We start from the raw sequence: 16,674 nt of genomic DNA on the forward strand, positions 1-16,674 counted from the left end.
TCTTGCCCTCCATTATTTCTCCAACATCTTCCCCTAAATAGCTCTGTGACCCAATCCCCACTACACCCACCTTCTTACTGGTCTTACTGTTCCCTACGCCTGGAATGCTCCTCCCATAGAACTACATGGCTCATCTCCTTACTTCTCCTTCGGTGTTTTTCTCAAAAGTTTCCTTCTCAGTGAAGCTCTCCCTGATCATATGCCCCATATTTCATGTGCCCTCCTCCCCACTTCTTAGCACTTAATCACTCTCTAACCTACAATTATTTATCTATCTTATCCACTGTATGTAAATTCCATGAGGGCAGGGATTGTTGCCTGGTCACTGCTGTATACCCAGTACCTGGGAAAGTACTTTGCATATAGTAGGCGCCCAATAAATATTTGTTTGATGAATTGAATGAATTTCCTGTTATGAGGTGAAATTATTATTAAATAAAACATGTAGAAGACATGAGAAAGGCAGGCTAGGAATGTGTTACTTAAATTTAGAAAAGGAAAAATAATATACAGCTTATGCTAATAAGAATTTTTTAGCTGACAGAGAAAGGCAACGGCTCTTTGCTTTAGAAAAGTGAAGTAGCCACCTCTAAATATTGGTTTAGTAAAATGCTTAGTAACATCAAAAAGATTTTTAAAAATCTATGGTTCTTTTATTATCTCATCCATAGGATCACATACATAGCTAAAAAGAGCAGTTAATCCTTTCTTTAAGAATATTATAGAAATGTCTTAAGGGAATATAAATGCATAAGAAAACAGAATCTGTTTAAAATCCCAGAGCTTAAAAATCTATGCAAAAGGTGTCATGATTGTTCTATCCCTATAAGCGCAATATACTTACATTTGACTTCAAATAACTCGGAAAGTTCAAAACAGATCCACAGAGAAACTTCTCAGAGAATATTTTATTTGTATAAATAAAATATATATAGGTAGCTTTCTCTCCACATACAGAAAGGAGGAGAGTTAAAGAATACTTTTAATAGACATTTCCAAATTGGTTCTCAAAGGCACTCAAATAATTTCTCCCTACAAAATTTCTTCTGGCTTTGAGGGGGGGAAAGGTGAAACAAATTGCAAATATTATTAAAACTGATCATGAAAAGCTGTGATTTCTCCCATGTGTAATTTTATAATCCCAAACATCCACTCCATTTTATAACTAATGAAACTCTTTATCCCAGCTTTAGCTTTTATATTTTAAAGGCTGCCTTGCTTACTAAAAGTAATTTAAATTAAGAACCAATTTATTCATACAATTCACACAGCTCTGCACTCAGACTACTTTATGAGCCTTACGTAATCTGGTTATGACCCAAAGCACTTTTAAAATTTATTTGCAAAAACAATAAAATAAGCTGAAGCTTGAAAAAATCCACACCTTAAATGTCTACATCGTACAGTTTTGACATTAATTATTAAAAGTATTTTAGAGTAAACTCCAAATAAATTCATATACATTTATTTATAGGATATATTTAAAATGCCATAAAATATCTAAACAACTTCATAACCTTAAATCCAGTCAGTTTATGTTTATAATTTATTCTGTTCAATGGAATAAAAATGCTATCTATATTCATTTAGTTATTCATTGCAGTCTTATCTATAATAGCAAAAAATTAGAAAAAAATTATTTAACATATTAAAAGAATAGTTAAGTAAATGATGGAGTATCAACTCAATGTGGTATTATGTAGCCATTAAAATAATTGGAGTTACTAGGACTCGGGAAAATGTTTGAAGATGTTAACTGAACAAAGCAAAATGTTAAAAATAATAATTTTTTTAAATTTAAAAAGACCACAATTATGAAAAACACATACACATATGAAAAAATTGTAAAATCATAACTCTTTAAATACTGGGATTATAAGTGAATACCCTTCAGCCCAGTTTGCTATCATGTTGTTATACTGTTTTCAACACGAGAAAAGGAGGAACACACTGCTCAGTCTATATTATAAATGTATCATTCATCCACCCGTCATGCACTCAACTACTATTTATTGAGCACCTACTATGTGCCGGACATTGTTTTAGGCTCTGAGGACACAATGGTCAACCAGATAAAGACCCTGCCCTCACGGAGTTTACTCTGTAGAATAGGGATTAAGTAAATAAGACTATTTTAGGTAGTGGAAACAGCGCAGCAATGAAGAAAATGAGAATAATGGGAGAGTAAGCAGGGCGCTAGGGGAGAAAGTCTACTTTAGATGGGTGGTCTGGGAAGCTCTCTTTGAGGGAAGGATATTTGAGCTGGTATCTGAATGATGGTACACAAAATATGGAGGAAGAGTTCAATCTGGCACCTTTAAAAAAAAAATTCATCTTTATTGTTGCAAGCATTACAGATATCCCCTTTTTCCCCCCATTGACCCCCTTCCACCCCTCCCCCGAGGCCTTCATTTAAATTTCAGCTCAAATACCCCAAATGGCTAGTACAAAGCCCCAAAGGCAGAAATGGCTTAGTATGTTGAAGGGTTAGAAGGAAGAGTGAGAGTGGTCTTCAAATTAGGTAAAAGCAGTGGTAGGTAAGACATCATATCACTGGGGCCACCTATGCCATAGTACAGAGCTTAGATATCGTTCTGATTACAATGGGCAGCCACTGACAGGTACACAGATAAACTATTTGCATACTTTATTAGCATTTTTTAATCAGCAGAAGTCATATTTGTGTAAGACAAAATAATGAGCATGAAATGTGTCCTAGGTTAGAAAGAAAAACACTAACAATTCACAGCCTAGGCTAGTAATTTGCAAGGCATATTAAAGGAAAGTGAACCTGCCATAGAAACATAGAATAAGGTCCTGGCAGTTAAAGGACCACACTCTGGCTCCTGAAGCCAGAAGTAGACTTTCCAAATACGAAAGGGGCAACACATAGGAAATGCAGCCTGGACCAGAATGACTAGTTTATAGACACACTGGTTAGGAGCTATTAGAGCTATTACCAGTTTCCTTAATAAAGAAGAGTCAAGTCTTATTTTTTTTTATTTTTTATTTATCTTAGAGGAAGGAAGGGGGGGGAGAGAGAGAGGGAGAGAGAGAAGGAGAGAGAGAGAGAAACATCGAAGTGAGAGAAAAACATTCATCAGTGGACTCCTGCACATGCTCGGACCCGGGAATCACATCTGCGACCTTTTGGTGTACAGGATGACGCTCCAACCAACTGAGCCAGGGCAAGAGTCAAGTCCTTAGCTTTTGTTGCGTATATACTAAATGATACAATTCTCCTTACTGAGGTGGACTCGGTCACTTTCAATAACTTCTTTTGTCATCTTTATTAAGTCTCAAGTTAAAAAAAAAAAAATCCCTTCGAGAATTGCAACGTGGATGCTGCTGGATCAGGTGAATCCTTCATGATGATTAAAGATCCTCATGACCAGACAGACCAAAAACAGGTAAGCAATAGCTATTACAAAACTATCTATAAAAGCTTATTTCTTCCTCTGCGTGCAGTGTGCAACACCTGTTCCTAAAAAGGGGGTTGGAAGGGTGGTGTGGTGCTCAATAATAAGTAACAGTAAATGTAGACCAATAATTTACAAACAAGTGTGTTTGCCTAAGAGCAATAATTCTAAAATACCTTACTTCTCTGTATAGAAGATTATTTTACTTTTACCCAGAAATAAACTAAGATTTTTTTGTACTCTTCTAAAGTTGGCTGAGCCGGGATTCTTTCCTCAATCTTTAAACCTAATGTTCATGTGTAGATTGTAGCCGCATGATATTTTAGCTCTTTAGTTAATATTTCCCTTTCTTTTAGTCATCTCCTATTTCCTAATATTTTATTTTATCCTTCGTGAGTATAAAGTTCCATATCAAGAATGCCCATTAAAGTTCATGCAATGCTAACTTTGGCCAGAAGGAAATGCTTATTTTTGGTCTAAATGTTTTATCCTCTATATTGGGAAAGGAAAATTTGTTCCTCAAATAGCATTTTAGAGTCTGAAAATAATGGGGCTTCTCAAATTACACTAAAAACACTTATACCTTTTTATAAAACTGCTAGTTTCCCCCCCTAAATTTCCTTAATAAGTATAGACAACTTTTAAGTTAAAAACATAAACATTATACATTTCTAATTGCAGAAGTAAAATTCCAATAGCCAATTTTTTAACATTTGCTACTTTGATCACTTCTGCATTTTTCAAAATGCTTTTTATAACCATTAGCAACTTTGTTTCCACTAAATGCTTTTCTCATAAAGTGATAGAAAGTCAGATTCACAAAATAAATGTTCTATCTCAAGGCTTATGGATATCTAGAAAGATATTGCAGTATCTAGAAAGAAGACTACTTTAAATGTTTTGAAACATTTATAAGTAATAATATTTAAAATACTTAACTGAAATACACTTCTTATAATTATTCAGATGTGTTCAACAGTTAGAAAGTTAGTAATGTCCTGTTTCATCAATGTTATTATACAACAGAAATTTAACATCTTCTAAATTGACAAGCAGTTTTTTAAAAATTATTTTCCAAAATGAACTGCTACTTTTTATTGTTCCTTTTTTTTTCTCATCTAATAAGTTAGTACTAAACCACTGAACAAACTGAAATAAATCACATTTTTTGTCATTTTTAAAAGACATAATCACAGGACTCTGAATTTTGTTACACTCATTTATTTTTATTTAAACACCTTGGCATCATTTAAATAGAAACTTCATACTGAAAATGCAATAAAACTGCTGTAACAACACGAAACCTCACTTATGTAAATTGTAAAATTCACTTATGTAAATTGTATTTTGTTTGATTTTTCACTAAAATATTCCATGTAATTAACTACTCTAAAATTCCCACGGTACTTATTTTGTATTACTGTTAGAGAACTTAAAAATATATATAGTTTTATTTTCAATTCCTTTTTCACTACTTAAAACTTTGTACTCTTGGATCCCCTAAATCAAAATAATGAAATGCAATGTTATCAAAATAATGTGCCAGGCCCCAATGTAGGACAAAATTGAAAGGATCTAGTTTACAAATATTGCTTTTATTACTGATACCTACCGGTTGCAAACGGTTGTAGTGCTTTAAAGCGTGCTAAGTGCTTTTCACTTCCTTGTCTCATTAGCTCACAAATGCACAGGTGGAAAGAATGGTGAGCAGTAACACAGAACTGGGGTTTCACCAGATAAGCCTTTTTATTAACTAGTTGGCAAAAGCTAAAGCACTCATTATTTGCAATCATAACTTAATTAGGGACTTTTATAGAATGAAGAGGTGGTATTTCAAAAACTATTTTAAAAGGAGGAATGCTGGCCCTGGCCGGGTGGCCCAGTTGGTCGGAGCATCGTCCCATGCACCAAAGGCTCCGGGTTCTATCCTGGTCAGGGCATGTACCCACATTGTCGGTTTGATCCCTGGTTGGGGCACAATGTTCTCATGTTCTCTCTCTCCCACTTCCCCTCTCTCTAAAATCAATAAACATATCCTTGGGTGAGGATAAAAAAATTAAAATAAAAAAAGGAGGAAAATTGGTTACATTATTCCACGTATAGATAATTTTTTTAAAATTAGAAGAGTGAGTCATGGCCATGGTAAAGTGGACAAAAAAGTAGCAATTAAATTTGCTCTGGAAGAGGAGAGGAAATGGAAAAGCTTAAGGAAACAGATATAGATTATATAAGAGAATCTTGAAGTGGTAAGGAAAAAAATCAATAAAAATATATTTAAAAAACATAAATGTGGTACATACACAATGGAATATTATTCAGCCATAAAAAAATAAGGAAAGGAAATCCTATCATTTGTGATGACATGGATAGACCTTGAGGGAATTATGCTAAGTAAAATAAGTCAGACAGAGAAAGATAAATACCATATGATCTCACTTATATGTGAAATCTAAACAAATAAAAAAACCAAACTCATAGATACAGAGAACAGACTGGTGATTGGGGAGCACTGGGGGGGGTGGGGGGGAATATGGGTGAAAGTGGTCTACTGGTCAATAAAGTAAAAACCTCCAGTTATTAAAAAAAAAAAAAAAAAAGTAAGTCCTGGGGATGTAATGCAGGTGGCATGGTGACTGTAAGTTAATAAAACAGTATTTTATACTTGCAAGTTGCTAAGAGAATAGATCTGAAAATTCTCATCACAAGAAAAAAACATTTGTGAGTATGTGTGGCAATGGATGTTAACTAGATGTGCTGTGGTGATCATTTTGCAATATATACATATATTGAATCATCACATTGTACACTTTGAATTAACATAATTTTACATGCCAATTATATCTCAATTTTAAAAAAACATAAATAAAAGAGAAAAAGGGGGAAAGGAGGCCCAATGGCTTTCTTCTTTCCCAGCACTGGCAGTAACAAAGAAAGAGGCAAGGAGAAAAAGAAAAAGAATATTCCTTAAAGTTCATGCAGCTTCTCCCTCCTCCTTCCCCAATCGTAATTATCATGGGCTTCAAGTTGTATATTCCATGTTCCTACTGTGTGATATAGTTGGAGTCTGGGAAGAAATCCCTCCTCCTGGGAGGTTTGGTGTGGTAAGGGAGTAGTAGAGATATAAGTGGAATAAGAAACACATTAGCGTTCCATCAAATAAACTCTAAATGTGTTTTCACACAGTCATAAACTAACCTACAGTCAATAGCCATCTGCTTCAGAAACATTATGGGATGAAAAGGCTTTTGTGGGTCACTCCGGAATCTATAAGCCCTTTAGCATTGTTTCTGCAAAAATTAATGTATTATTTCTATATTTCAGAACTATAGCAATGATACCTTATCTTCCCCGTAAGAAGCCAGTGTCAGCTAAAGAGCCCAGAGCGACAATAAAGTGTTCAAGTAGGACTCAAGACAACAAAGATGGAAAACTAGAAGTCTTTAATGCAGGCGAACAGGGTAACAACAGAAAATACTGCTATAAAAAGGAAAGCCAAGTCTACATTAAAAAAGAGGGAATGCAACCTAGAACTCGTACTACAGTAGGGTGGTAAACAGGACTAAGCTATATTTTGTATCTGCTCCATGCACCTGACTTCTTTCTACAGTTCATTCTCTTCTAAATCTTTATCTGTGACTTTTGTTACCATAAAACAGGAGTTGCCCAAGTGTTAGAGTTGTGAGTTTGAATAAGCGTAGGGGAATAGATAATAAGGTTACTGTAATGAGGCTGTAGCACTAGGTGCCAAATGCCCAAGTGGGGGCCAAAATGTAATCTGGAAAGCATGTAAGTATCTAACGGATACCAGATACCTCAAGCAGTCTTTTCTCTTGTTTTGGTGATTTCTTTAAAGTTACTTCTGGAAAATGCCATCCATTTGACTGCAGGGTGCCTATCTTACTCTGTTAAATGCATGCATGGACAGCCACACAGCTTTTTCTCTCACACATGCACAAATACAATTGAGCTTCAATATTTTACATTTTTAACTGAAGGATCTATATATTTTTTCCTAATTCCCAATATGTTCACTTAAATAGCAAGAAAGGAAAGTGGAAAGGGAATTAAAATTCATTCTTACATTTCCTAGAGTGGTAATTTGGGAGCCATTATGGCCACAATGACCCACATGATCTGGTTTGTTGCCTCTGTGCCTATGTTCACCTATTTATGTCAAAACAAACCACTGATTTCGAGGGTACCACCATGTCTAATTAGATGGCTTTCTACCTATAATCTAGTTCCATTCAGTAACATAATTTTCACTGAAGAGACTGAAGTGTCTGACTGTTTGTTTTAAATAGTAACATGATTTGCCTTGCTAATGGCAAACATTACCATCTTTCTTATGCCTTCAAGAACTGTCACACTCTAAAAAGAAGAAGGTTCGAAATGATCATTGATGAAGCTGGGAAATTTCACCACCACTCTTTATCTGACATCCTATCTCCTGGTTTCCCGGGAGAAGAAACAATGGCAACTTTCCTCATCATCAGCTTTGTTTCACCATAAATAATCTCATTCTTCTCACTTTTGCATTTCTCTACAGAGACCATAGGGACAAATATAATTAAATATTCCAAAAGGAGCTGCCATTTTCATCAGTTTAAGGGAAGAGGAAAGTAGAGAATTGGTTTTGCTTTACTCCTAATCAATGTTTGCTTAGGCAGAGAAGGGACTTTGTGCCTCCCACTCTATTATTACCTCCTGAGAAAGGTGACAGCAATCTTCTTATACACTGATATCTGCCACTACAATAACTTCCAGGTAGGAGGGAAGTTATAAAAAGAACAAGAAATTAAATAAGAAATAATTAATTAGAAGGAAGAGAAATAAGAGAGCACTGAGAAGACCATGGTGAATAAATTAACGTCCAATAGAATTTTCAAATAATAAAATGAAGCACTAAAGAAGGAATATTAAAACAAACAATTGTGGAAGAAAATTAACTTCCAGAAAACAGAAATGCCCAGAGTTGCATCAGTACTATGATATCCTTTACAGGAAACCCAGAAGAAATGCTGAAGTCCCTATTTGCCGCTCTACTTCAATATGCAAGTGAACCTACTAGAAGGCTAGTTGAGAAATCAGAAACATTAAGAAATATTTGCAAGTAATTGTGAAAAGAAACTCAAAATGTATGGATAACTTTTACATGCATTTTCATACTTTTCTCCCTATTGAAATATAATTTAAAAGCCAACATTTAAATAAACTTTCATTTGTATATGTAACATAAGGGGCTGTATTTTCCTTGTAGCCTGTCACTCATTGACAGTAAATTAGAAGTTAAAAGTGACCCAACAACTCTTTTCCATGCCACTATGATACCGTTTACTAAAGCCAGGAATTATAGCACCGTAAGGACAGAGAAAAATGTGATAGACTCAACAGTCCTCTAATGTGTAGAGGTTTTTATTTCTTACCATGTCTTTTCCACCTATGACCTCTTATTGACATGCTGGTTACTGCATTTCTTGATATTCTAGAGGAAGTTGGTGTGATTTCAACTTGAATACACCTTGTACCCTCCTTACTAGATTTCATGGCACCGTGAGGCAATGAAGCCTTTATTGCATTAGCAACCTAAGAAGGAAACATAACAGTTTAAGATTGGTATTTAAAAATGTATTATTATACCCTTAGATAAGACAAAGTGTTCAATTTTAACAGGTTTTAAAAAGAACACTTTCTCTAAGGTATTCCATAAGATGATACACAAACCCTCCGGAATAAGGAGTACGAGCTCAGGGGAAAACGTACGGTTAAATACAACATGTAAGAGATGAAATTTCCAAAGATCGAATTATATTTCCAAACGCCTAATGCTAACTAATAAATGTAGCTCTAGCATGTTAAGGAGAACATTCTTATAAGTTAAAAACACTATTTACCAGGTATCCAAGAAGTTAGTTAAATGAAATTTTCAAATTTTATTTTATATATATACCTTTTCAAGTATAAAATTTTCCTAGTATAACAGGAGCATGAATCACTGAGTATTAATGACATATTAATGTACTATGAATTCCTCAATTTATAGTTCTAATTTGGGAATTTTTAAATTAAAAAATTGCGTAAGTAAGTGAGGCACTTACCAGCAATGGCTCTGGATATAATTCTAACTGGGCTCTGTATATAATATCATCCAATGCTTTTTGAGCTAGATCCCACTCTCCATTATAACTATAAAATTAAATAAATAAAATATAATTAGTTTAAATTAATTCTATATAATTGAATAAAATACAATGAGAAACTATCTTTACTGAGGAAAATAATCGGTCAGATTAGCACATTGCTCAGCATTCCACACTCCTTAAAAACATATATTTAAATCTTTGAATTCCTTTCAATTGTATCTGAAAGCCAATAAGTAGAAAATAACATTTGGTAGATATACATTTCTTCTCTAAAAACATTTCTATTTAAGGAACAGATATCAAAAAAGCCAGGGAATTTCAAAGCATTTTACACTTTCAAAGCAAGTCAGAACATAATAAATTATATACCTTAGAATAATGTTCCAACACTTTATGCTCAAATTATTCAGTAACTCCCACAGCTTTTAATGGGAATCCACAACTACTGTGGCTTGCAGTACCCTAAGGAGTTACTTCTTTGCATTTTGATAGTCATTTAGAAGTGTACATGATGTACATTGCAAATATGAGCAATATATTGGGGGAAAAGTGTGTGTTGCGTAGAATGGGACAATATTAAAGGTTTAACACATGGGTCAACAAACTTTTTCTTAAAGGAATAGATAATGAATATTTTTGGCTTGGGGGCCATACAGTCTCTATTATAATTACTCAGTTCTGTCACTACAGCACAGAAGCAGCCATAGACAATATGAAAACAAATGGATGTGGCTGTGTTTCAACAACAAAAAATTTTTAATTGGCAGCAAGCCAGATTTGACCCAAAGATAATAAATTCTGCCTTCTGTCAAAAGGATTATAATCTACTAGGGAAATTAAAGTATCAAGTGAATATAATACAAAGTATAGTAAGATATGTGTAGTAAGAGAATCACCAAGTAAATGATAGGGTTTAAAGAAAAATACTAATATCTAAGCAATTAAATACTAGTTAGAAATTAATAGAATAAATAGCAAATTAATAATAAATTGTGATCAAAAGAATTACTAAGTAAAAAGGTGAAGCGATTAAGAAAAAACAACACCACCTCATAGACACAGACAATAATATGGTGATTACCAAAGGGAAAGGGGGGTAGGGGAGATAGAGGAGGGTAAAAGGGGGAATAAATGGTGATGGAAGGAGACTTGACTTGGGGTACTGAAAACACAATACAATATACAGATAATGCATTATAGAATTTATACCTAAAACCTAAATAACTTTATTGACCAATGTCACCTCAATAAATCCAATAAAAAAGGGGAAAAAAAGAATTATAAAAGATAGGGTTCAGAGAAAAATACTAGTAGCTAAGGCATTAAGGCTGAGCATCAATATTAGAAATTAATAAATTATTTGTGATCAAAGAGGCTCTAAATTGTTTTTTCAAGAGTTAAAATTTCTAGAATGGAAAAAGATATTCATTGGCAGGGAGCTATTTGGAAATTACAGCAAAAAAGAGTAATGAAAAAAGGAACTGTGAGTATATTTAGGTGTTACTAATTTTCATTCTGTTCTTAAATTTTTAAAAAATGATGAAATGTTTCAATTGAATACAAATTCTTCAGAACATTAAAAGATATATTTGAAATAATAAGCTCTATTATCAAGATCTTGATTGATATTCTTTCACAAAAATATGCCAATTGTTTATCTATTGAGATAAGTATATAGTAACAATAAAATAACAAACTACAATTTTCCAAAAAGATCAAATGTTTACTTTGTATATGAAATAAACTTACAAAGCAAAATAAATCCCTGTTAACATCTGCACCATGAATCCTGAAGAAACTGGTATCCTGCTACTTACACCTTTGTATTTTCTGACATGTTGTCTGGGATATCCACAAACACAGATTCTAGAAAGACCAAAAATAAATATATTTGTAAAATTGTTAAAAATTTAGGTAATTTACTTTTGAACATTTATAAGCCATCAATATACTAGGTATGCTCTCTTCTCTAAACAAACCTAACAGCTATGAAACAAAGAATCTTCCCAAACAGGACATCTGTCTGTAACATTTTCCCGAGCAAATCAGCCTGGGGGAAAAATGTATAGAGCTAGAGGGATGTTAGTATGTAGTAAGTGAACCAGATTCTCTAAGTTGATTCACTAATTTTGATCAATTCAATTATTAGTAATTTTTGGTCACTGTAAAACTTATTACATGGAACTCAGCACTATTTATCATCAATAGATCTGTGGTGTGATTCTCCATCTCTGACAAAATTCTTGTCACAAACTGTAGGCTTAAAAAACATACAAACAAAAAAACAAAATGAAACAAAAAAAAAAACCCCTCTAAAATTAGACTCAAACATCACACAGTACATATCTTAACCTTTATCTGATGAAAGGGAACTTTAGTTCCCGGCAAGGAGTGGGTCCCGCTGGCCGAATTTAAATGCTGACGGAATTTAAATGCCATCTTTTAAAGGTTAATAAACTAAAGATAGGTTGCAATTTTCAATGTTAAAAACCATGAGAAATAAAACAGAAGCAAATACATATTCTTTGAATGCCTAAACATGATAACAAAGGTAGAATCCTAAAGAAAGATCAATCGATTTTTACCAAAAATTTTTAAAGAAACTATCATAAAAAATTGAAGTGTAGCCCAGCCGGGCGTGGCTCAGTGGTTGAGCGTCGACCTAGGATCCAGGCGATCAGGGTTCGATTCCTGGTCAGGGCACATGCCCGGGTTGTGGGCTGCAGCCGATCAATGACTCTCTCATCATTGATGTTTCTCTCCCTCTCTCTCCCTCTCCTTTCCTCTCTCTGAAATCAATAAAGATATATTTTTAAAAAAAAAAATTGAAACGTAAAGAAGTATTTATTATAGTGAAGAATATTTAATGAGTATTAAAGTTAAGGAGTACTTATTATAATGAATAGGAAGCCACCCAAAGTCCAACACAGGGAACCAATTCTAAATCACTCAGATAATACTATGAAACAATTAAACATGATGTTTTGAAAGTCTACTTAAATGACAGGGAAAAAAATTATACAAAACAACACATGCAGCCTAATCTGGTTTTACAATAAACAAATATGTGAATGGCATGTGTCACTATAAAAAGATCATATACAAAGTCAGAGAGTTATCTCTGAGCTGTGGGATTATAGCAGTATTTTCTTCCCTTTTTTTAATCCTCACCTGAGGATATGTTAGGTTTTTTTTTAATTGATTTTTTTTTTAAGAGAGACGAAGGGAGACAGAGAGAAAGAGAAACATTGATGTGAGAGAACCATGGATTATCTTCCTCCCATAAGCACCTCAAATCAGGGATTGAAACCAAAACTTTTTGGTGTGCAGGACAATTCTCCAACTAACTGAGCCATCCAGCCAGGTGATGTACTTTCTTCTTTATATTTTTATGTATTTTCTAAATTTTCTATAATCAACATGCACTGCTTTTAAAATAAAGAGTAAGATTCTATTTTTTTTTTTAATATTACAGATGTCCCTTTTATAAGTTTCTATTTTTAATAAAATGGGAAAATAGCTGTTTTTTCATAATGTGCTGTGGTTGATATAATATAACCATTACTTAATACAGTACTAGTCAATAGATAGTAATTATTTACTCCTTCCCCCCATGCAATTACTACCTGGAACTTAATATTTCCTCTACTCAAGGAACCTAAGCCTTTCCTTAAACATGCCCAAGTATACCACAGACCATTTCAAAAATATCCCCCTGAGGATATCATTAATTCAAAGCAACTTTAAAGAGTAAATATCAATTCATTTTATATTGAAAGGATCTTAAAACTCTTTAGAACCAAGGGTAAAGGGGAGCAGGGATACTTATGGACTGAATATTTGTGTCCCCCTCAAATTCATGTTGAAGACCTAATTCCCCAATATGGTAATATTTGGAGATGGGACCCTTGGGAGTAACTAGGTTTAGATGAAGTTATGAAAGTGAGGCACCCACCATGAGGTTAGTGCCCTTAGAAGAAGAGAGACCAGAGGTGTCTGCCATGTGGAGGCACAATGACAAGGCAGTAGCCTGCAAGCCAGGAAGATGGCGTTCACCAGGAACCAAATCTGCTGGCACTTACACTTTTGATCTGCCAGACTCCCCAACTGTGAGAAATAAATGTCTACTGTTTAAGCCACTCAGTCTATGGTATTTTGTTATAGCAGCTTGAGGTGACTAAGACAGAAACTGAGAAAAATTAGCTGGATGTGAAATAAAACCAATTCAAATGTTTCTTGCTATTACAAAAACTTAAATCTAAACTAGAATAGACTCCTCTTACTCTTATCTAAAAAATCAAACTTAGAGCCATCTTACTTTCTTACACCTTGCACCTTTATGATAGGGGTGGTAGTAAATAACAGAGAACCAATATATGAAAGATAGAATTTTTCAATTTATTTATTCATTCAGTAAATACTTATTGAAGATTTATATTGTGTCAGACACTAGGGATATAGGTGAAAGCTGTAGCACCCACAGGGATTCACAATTTAACCATGGAGATTGAATAGTAAACAAATATCTGCAATGAACAAGTTACAGAGGTAACAAAAGCAGAGAGTGGAAAACTCTAGTGGAAGAAGCAGAAGGTCAGAGAAGTCTTCCCAGAAAGATATTCCTTTGGACAGAGCCTTGAAGATAAAAGGATGAAACAGCACGCCCTCAGGGAGATAGGCAATTCTAGTGGGACAGAATGCTAGGACACTAGAAAATAATGGAGCAGCTAGCAAGGGGTCAGATCACAGCTATCTTATAATCAGCGAGGCTTTATTATGTAGGCAGTGAGAAGCAACTAAAGGTTTTTGTTTTGTTGTTTTAAGCAAGGGAGTGACATGATCAGATTGGTCTTTTGATTATATCACTCAGGTTATCCTGGAAGAGGTCACTGAAACGGGAGAGGAGAGTGTCAAATACCCCACAAGTGAGATGAAGTGAGCCGAATTAAAGAAGTATCGTGGGGAGGAGTTAAGGGTGGGGTTGGAGTCACATCTAGAAAGTAAAATCAAGAGTGGGGATAAAGGAATAATAGGAGTATACTTATTCCTACACTAGTGTGGATAGTCGTCTGGATGGCAGTGTCATTAAATGAACTTGGACAAATAAGACACACTGTTTTAGGAGATGCTAAGTTTCAGATACATGGTATAGATGTCTCTATATATCTATATCTGTATCATCATTCCTGGGTCCTACCACATAAGACACTGCTTCAGAGTAGAAGCTGGACTTTGTCATCTGCCTTAAGTTCTAAAGGTGAAAACGGCGGCATCAAGTCACTCCTTAAGAGAGTTTTTCTGAAGTGTTGGCCCTTATCCTCATTTTAGTCCATAACAGTTTACTAGATCACAGTGAAATGAGAAACAAAGACAAAACATCCCATTTTTAATTTATAAATTATTCTTCTTCCCTTTTCCTCTCCCTGCTTTTTCATATTAAAATACTCTCTGTTTTGTTAAATAATGTTGATGGTAGATATTTATAATACCAGTTGGCAAGATAAAACATTGGCAACACTGTGTAGATACTCCACCCACTCCAGCTTTTTTTGAAATTTTATGGATCTTGTAAAATTCAAAAGTCTGGGCACCTGTGACTTTAAAGGATTTAAAACAAGAAACACATTAGAGAAACTCAGTAAGTGGGAGAGATGGCACATGGGTATCATCTTCCAAGGTCTAGGAAATGTAATTAGGCTAATTCAGGAATTGTCTAGCTTTGCACATCTCCACCTTCTCTGGCAAGCACCTCTCCTTACATCAACCTTTTCTCCCTGGTCCTGTACAGTTTTCTATCCTACTCAGGATCGATTTCTGCTTTTCTGTTTTGTTTTGATTTCTGAGTATTGCACTCTGCAGCCTCCCTCTTACTAACATTTCAAAGTTACATTTTCTATATAAGTCCCCCAAATCTAAATTATTTTACAGGCTCCCTAATTCTCTATTTTCCCCATTTGCTTGAATTACCAAAGACATTTTCTGTGTCTTTTTGTTTCAATTTGTTATTTTTTTTAAAAAGGTAACATGTCCGTTACAGCAAATTGAGAAAAGGACAGAAAACCACACAGGAAAAAGTAAAACAAACCCTAATCCTACCGATCAGAAGTAACTACTGTCATGCAGAGTCAATGCTAGAGTCAGAGCATATATAATCTACCAGCAAGCATCTTTTTAAATTGGAATTTTTAAATGTTTGCATAGTATACCTAAGCACTATCATAATTTATTTAACCAATCCATTGGCTCAATTTTTTTAAACAAGGAAAGTTTAAAAACCAGTATATCTTACTTATTTCTTGGTACCAAGTTAAAGTACAACAGAAATACATAATAATTTTTGTAAAATAAGTAAGCAAACAAAAGAGAAACCAACCACATGCCAAATACTGAAATACATAACACCTTCATCCTTTTAATTATATAGTATGAGCCTTTTCTAATGAAATATCCCATTGAATACTATTCAACTTTACCCTCTTGTGTTTTTTGTTACTATAATTTATAAGAAACTTCCTATGTGTTGGCTAGGCTGAACTTCATATTAACTTATTTAATGTTTAAACAAATGATAAAACAAAAATAACTTAGATATATAACAAACTAGCAACTCTAGATTCATATACTTCAATATTAAAATTTTAATTTACCTTGAACAAATCTGACACAATGATTGAAGAGAAACACTGGGCATATAGGTTAAGGCAGCATTGTAACACAACAAAAGGAATGTCAACACTTCAAACCTAAAGATAAACAAAAGAATAGTTACAAATCCTTAGATTTCTAAGTCATCCGTAATTAAGCAGGCACTGGGAAGAGGTGTTATGTTATAGAACAGGCCTGTACAAAATAATCACAACAACAATACAAAACTAAAAGGAACCCAGCTCTCGTGGCTCGGTGTTTGAGCATCAACCTAGGATCCAGGAGATCCCGGTTTGATTCCCGGTCAGGGCACATGCCTGGGCTGCGGCTCAATCCCTGGTAGGGAGCGTGCAGAAGGCAGCCGATCAATGACTCTCTCATCATTGATGTTTCTATCTCTCTCTCTCCCTCTCCCTTCCTCTCTCTGAAATCAGTAAAGATATATTAAAAAAACAAAACTAAACTAA

The 16,674-nt window shown here is 34.3% G+C and overlaps 1 protein-coding gene across 2 annotated transcripts in view; it reads right to left on the bottom strand.

Annotated features, from left to right (window-relative positions):
- HYCC1 (hyccin PI4KA lipid kinase complex subunit 1) overlaps positions 1-16,674 on the bottom strand; it is a 58,456-nt gene that overhangs the window by 8,970 nt on the left and 32,812 nt on the right. For both annotated transcript variants that reach the window (XM_081146704.1, XM_081146705.1), the window contains exons 7-10: positions 16,210-16,305; positions 11,312-11,428; positions 9,518-9,605; positions 8,846-9,005 (exon numbers count right to left, since the gene is read on the bottom strand). In XM_081146704.1, coding sequence (XP_081002830.1) covers positions 8,846-9,005; positions 9,518-9,605; positions 11,312-11,428; positions 16,210-16,305 — 461 coding nt within the window. The remainder of the gene's footprint in view (positions 1-8,845; positions 9,006-9,517; positions 9,606-11,311; positions 11,429-16,209; positions 16,306-16,674) is intronic.

Source organism: Miniopterus schreibersii (genome assembly GCF_964146895.1).
Source record: "Miniopterus schreibersii genome assembly, chromosome: 9".
Lineage (NCBI taxonomy): Eukaryota > Metazoa > Chordata > Mammalia > Chiroptera > Miniopteridae > Miniopterus > Miniopterus schreibersii.